The 6000-nt window shown below is 48.9% G+C and overlaps 1 protein-coding gene across 1 annotated transcript in view; it reads right to left on the minus strand.

Annotated features, from left to right (window-relative positions):
- SLC10A1 (solute carrier family 10 member 1) overlaps positions 1-4254 on the minus strand; it is a 54112-nt gene extending 49858 nt beyond the window's left edge. Inside the window, exons 1-2 of the mRNA XM_075329696.1 lie at positions 4221-4254; positions 3328-3697 (exon numbers count right to left, since the gene is read on the minus strand). Of these exons, the coding sequence (XP_075185811.1) occupies positions 3328-3697; positions 4221-4254 (404 nt within the window). The remainder of the gene's footprint in view (positions 1-3327; positions 3698-4220) is intronic.
- Positions 4255-6000: the final 1746 nt, after the last annotated feature.

Here is a 6000-nt window from a genome sequence, read left to right on the forward strand (position 1 = left end):
CGGGCGGGGAGGAGGGTGTCAGCACACTACGCTCACCCCTTCTGCTCGGGTCCGGCGGCTGCTGCTCAGTGGTGGCTTGAGCCGTGGGCCGGATCCCGGGGGTTTCTCGAGCGGCACTCCTCGCCCGTGAGTGAAAGGGGGTTGTTGGGTGGGGGAATTGTTTATTGTCCGTGACGCCACCCATGGTTGTGGTGATTTCACCACCGCTGCTCAATATGGGGATCCCGGGGATGGTGATGCGGAGCAGCCAGGTGATGTGTTGCCCCTCCGTGGGTAGGGGTTGGTGATCCCGGGGCCCGGTGAGGGTTTGGGAGGTGCAGGGCCTGGTGGGCGCAGGGACGCGGTGGCAGCGCTGTGCCTTGCGGCACTGTGGTACTCACTCAGCCTGAGACGTTGACACAGTTTTACGGTAAACCATACGGCTGGAAAGATGGTTCCCACGGACGGCTGCACTTGCTCTCCCAGTAGGTGACGGTGATGTCCCTTTTCCTTGCACCTTTGTTTCTGTGTTGGTAGCGATGGGTTCCCACCGGTAACCCGCTCCACGGCTTCAAGCTGGACCGGAGGAGCTCTACTCTTTGCCCGCAGGCGCTGGCCCTGATAAACTGGTGCCTTGGCGGTGGCAGTGTCTCTCCTATTCTGGTTGGGCTGTTGCCTTCAATCGGGACTTGGTTGTTGGGGGATCTACGTCCCCTTCACTGACGGATTTGGCAAATTATGGCGACTCCTAGCCTTGCCGGGGTCCGAGAGGCCCCTGCCCTGGTGCTGACTGTCCTTCGGAACACTGCTCCAGACCGCCGGGCCACTACCCGTCTGCGGTCCTTCCAGGAACTTCCAAACGGTCCCCCTCCAGACAGTCACCGCCGTTGCTGACCTTGCTGACCCTGTCCTGCACACAGCTGGACTACTTCAGGCTTTCTCTCTGTCACACTCTTGCTTTCCTCCTTTACCACTTTACTTCCTTCACTCCCCTAACTGTTCTTCACTCTAGCCCTGCCTGGGCTCAACTTCTCTCAAGCTCTTCCCTGAGCTGACTTCCACTCCTTCCACTTCCTCCTTCAAACTCTGTCTGCCTGGTTTCTCCCGCCTCCAGAGCTGTGTCCTCCTCGGTGGGCGGAGCCAACCACCTGGCCCACCCCCTGGTGTGAATCATCAGCCTCTGGAGGAAGGCAACAAGGATTTTTGGTTAGCTTTGGTGTTCCTAACTGGGATGTAGGGTGTGGTGGTGTGTGACCTGTGTCCCCTGGCTTGCCCAGGGCGACACAATTAGTGTCAGTAACAATGTACAAAGAAAGCTGCCAATCAGTGATGTGGGCGGGGTAATACACAGCTCAGCATTCAGAGCACTGCTAGATCTGTTCACTACATAGCAAGCTGTGATTGTATCACAACTGATGCACCTAGTAAACTAAGTGAACATGGCTGGAATCAGAATCTCTGTCCCTACATTATGCTGCTCTCAGATGAAGTAGCAAAAACCTTGTGAAATATCCTTTTAACAAATATGGCCCATTTTTTCTTCTGGCTCAAATAGAACATGAAGGCTACAGCTACAAAATGGCCGCCGATTAGCTGCCGCAATGACTTGGACACCTCTACCAGAAAAAGATGGCAAGAGACTAGTGGGGGATTCAGGCAGTTGTGCGGTTCTGGATAATTTTCGAGACTCTCAATAAGTGCATATGTGACGCCCTGGACACCCAGGGGTCACAGGTCACTACACACACCACACACACCCCCACCCCAGTAAGCGACCATCAGTCAACAAAGACCTGATTTCCTCCCTCGGAGTCAGACAGGCACACCAGGTGGGCGGAGTCAGGTGGTTAGACACGCCCTCCGAGGAGTCTGCTGGCCTGAGGCAGGAAATACAAGGAGTGAAGTTCAGGGAGAGGAAGAGAGAGGAGTTAGGAGGACAGCTCTGTGAGGGGCCTGGGTTGGAGCAGACGGTGGTGGCTGCCTGCAGGAGTCCGGGAGGACAGAACTGCAGAACCGTAGGGAGCGTGACCGGGTGGTGGCCCGCCGGACCCGAACCGGGGAGCTAACTTGTTTACCAGAGCACCAGGCAGGGTACTCAGACCACGAACTAGCCTAGAAGCTACTAGGTGTAGTCAAATTTACTGATTGCGGTCTGGACCTCAGGGGTTCAGTCCCACTCAAAGTCCCGATTGATGGCAAAAGCCCACCAATTCCGGAGAAGAGCCACTGCAAGAGGCCAGGTATCCAACGGGCCGGCGCCCATGGGCAAAAGGGGCTCCTCCGGCATCTAAAAGTCAGGGATCGGACTCCCGTTGCTGAAGCATAGGGGTCAAATACACAATTAGAGGTGCAGGAAAAAGGTGACCCCACCAACCTTACTGGGAATCCACGCAGCCGGCTGCGGGCACCGACCTTCACCGAACTTGGTTTACCAGTGACTCTGTGTGATTTAATCGTGAGTACAACAGTGTCATCAGGCACCGCACCGCAATCCTGCGCCCTGCAACCTCACTACTGGGCCCCGGGACACACCGCCCCCTACCCACGGAGGGGTTAACACCAAGCTGCACCACTACACTGCTCCAGGGAGCCCCCCACCTTCACCGCAGCAGTGGTGTCCACCATACAATCACCACAACCCGTGGGTGGTGTCACGAACTTTGCTAATTCCACCAAACAACCACCCAAACCCCTGCGTGCACCGCCACTACCCCTTTCAGAGCGACGTGACCCCGGGTCCGTGAGAGGCTCGAGCCACCACCTGCAGTACGAGCACGGACCCGAGCGGCTCGGCGATCACAGCCGAGGCCGCGGGGCGGTACACATTGTGCTGAATGACAAATGTTTTTGCAACCTCAGGTTATACTGGCACTTACTAGGTGTCTTGGGGATGCGCTTACAGTAAAGGTCCTGCACACACAGTAAAGGTCCTGCACACACAGTAAAGGTCCTGCACACACAGTAAAGGTCCTGCACACACAGTAAAGGTCCGGCACACACAGTAAAGGTCCGGCACACACAGTAAAGGTCCGGCACACACAGTAAAGGTCCGGCACACACAGTAAAGGTCCGGCACACACAGTAAAGGTCCGGCACACACAGGTCCAAGTCGTCTTCAGCATCAGGAGATGAAGATACTCAGAGCTTTTTCTTGTAGCTACAGTTATATCAGACCTGTGGACATCTGGTTTACATAACCCTCACTGATCTGGGATGCCACCATTTCTCTACTTACGACCATTTTTTTTGCAATGGGAGATGCCCTGGCAGCAGTATCTTCACTGATCGGACTTTTGTAACATAAAAGGTTCTTGCATAAGTAGTTTAACTTTTGAAATTTTCTCTTACCTAAGATTTATGTCGCCTTTTACAGCCAAAGTAAAGATATTGGATAGATTTCCTCCAGGACAGCAACTGCAGATCAGAACAGACAATGATTCAATAGAACTTAGATTCAAGACGTGACCTAGAGAGAATCCCGACAACGGCATGATGCCATATTGCGCCAGCAACGCTATTCCAACCTCTTTGGGCTTCAGGATATATTTTTTAAGATCTGAAAATTTCAGAGTACAACCAAGTGTCATCATAACGACCACCAGTAGTAAGAGTGAGCCTGCATCCAAAGTATAGCCGATAATTATCTGACTAGGTTCGGTCATATTCACACTAGACCCGCCAAATTCCCGATTGCTCTCTTCGGTTTCATTCATGGTTCCTAAAAGATGGGAAAAAAAAATAGCATGGGTTTACAAAAAAGCCTAAACAAAAACCTATTATATCCAAAGTTCAGTATGGGCCCATAACGGTCTATGGTTGCTGTGTTACTGATCCAAACAGAAGGAATCTAGAAGTGTCACACGGAGATTTTTACAAACTTCACAGATGGTCATGGCAGCAGAAGGTTCTATTCAGGCAACAGATTCTGACATTCCTCCCAATAACTTCTCTGGTGTCTGTGATTAGCGCAAGGTCAACCTGTAAAGTGGTGATTCATAGTCAGACTAGCAAGAGTTAATCTCTGCTAATCTGTTTGTTAGTCTCCTTTGATTACATGTTGTGCGAGAACCAATCACATCTGCTCCCCTCCTATGTATGCTGGCTGGATCCTTCCACCAATGCCAGCTATAGTTTATCTCAGCTAGTCTGGTGAGGTGTTGTGATCCAGACGATCTGGTGGTTGTTATACTTGTTGCCGAGTGCGGTTGTGGAGTTAACCCTTGTTGCCCTTTTGTTGTTACTGTCCTGCTCTTGCTGTACTTCTGAGTCTTTCATTGTCTATTCCTGTGTGCGTGCACTGTCACAGAGATTTGGTTTTCCCTCGTCTGTCTTTATCAGCTTTCCATTACACTCCTGCCCCATCCTTCCCTGGTGGGAGGGTGGTATCAGAGTAGTACCGGTCAAGAGCATAGCCTGGAACGGTACTCAGGCATCTCCACCATTAGGAGTAATCTTGCTAGGTTCCCTAGCGTGAATGACAGTATAGGAGCCCCTGTTCCCCACTATTAACAGTCACCTCATGATATGAAGGTCATGTTCACATGTGAGGTTTCTGGTACAGATTTCTATTGCTTTTATTTTTTTAAATGTCTAGAAGATATTTTTGCATAATGGTGAGTTCAATGGTTTTTATTTTCTGTTTCTTTTACATTGATTGCTAATGTTCTTGTGATTTTCAGAAAATATGCAGGTGAAAGATGCATGGAATCAGCATCTGACTATCAATATTTCTGGGCATGTGGCTTTCAAAAAACTATCAAAAACAAAGCAGCTTCATTTGTAACATGAGATATCAAAATGAGGCTAAAACTGCAGCATCAACAACACAATAAAATGCATGTAAAAATTGCAAATAACCTAAGGCTACATGCGCACGCTGCATCTTTTTGTGTTCACAAACTGCAGCCAAAACGGCACCTTATCAGAGAGAGCCTGGAAATGTCACAAAAAATGCTTGTAATTGTAGGTGCGGTTTTGCTGCGTTTTCGGTGCGTTTTTCACAACCTGCGTTTTCGGTGTTTTTGGTGCGTTTTTCACACCCTGCGTTTTTGCTGCGTTTTTGTGACAAATGTTGACAAAAACGCAGGAAGAATGAACATGCTGAATTTTTTTTTGTCAAATAAAACGCTGACAAATAAACTGCAACGTGCGCATAGAAAATCTGACTTCTCATAGACTTTGCTGGGAAGTCAAATGTCAGAAAGTTCTGACAACAAAACTGCAGCCAAAAACGCAGCAAAAACGCAGCAAAAAACGCGTCGGGCTCATTCAGACATCCTATTTTCTCACGTGCGAGAAAAATGGAAGGATTTTTTGGAGCAGCCTTTGATCAGAGTTTGATTCAGAGTGTGATTTAACTGTCATCGTTTTTTCTTGTACTTGAACAAACGCGTTTTGGACCACACTTGGTTATATTTTTTTTTTCACAAACCAATAGACTTGCATTGCCAATTTTGATCTGACCCTCTGATAAAAATCAGACAAGTCTCTGTGAAAAAATGAAAAAAATCACAAACTTGTAAATGGCCCCCTAAAGGTTCACAAGTACAAAGTGCTATCTATGAAAATCACTGATAGCAGTCGTACCCAAAATGTCTGAGGTGTGCCTGCAATTCATCCCAAAATCACATCAACTTGGAGATCGACTAAATAAAAATAACAGCTAAAATATTTTTGTTGATGGCTGCGCATTTATGCAGCTAAAGCCTCAGACAGACACCAGTGATTTTTCTTAGGCCCCTTTCACACGTCAGTGATTCTGGGACGTTTGTGCTTTTTTTTTATACGTACCAGAATCACTGACATACGCAGACACATTATAATCAATGGGTCTGCTCACACATCAGTGATTTTTCACTGAACGTGTCTCCGTGCAGCGTACACGCGTGTCCGCGATTCTGCACGGAGACAAGTCATTTTTTCTGGCATCACTGATGACCCACGGACCACACTATGGTGTGATCCATGTGTGATCAGTGAAACACGTACCAGAAAATCACGGACATATTAAATATTAAATAT

The sequence above is a fragment of the Anomaloglossus baeobatrachus genome, chromosome 12 (genome assembly GCF_048569485.1).
Source record: "Anomaloglossus baeobatrachus isolate aAnoBae1 chromosome 12, aAnoBae1.hap1, whole genome shotgun sequence".
Classification (NCBI taxonomy): Eukaryota; Metazoa; Chordata; class Amphibia; order Anura; family Aromobatidae; genus Anomaloglossus; species Anomaloglossus baeobatrachus.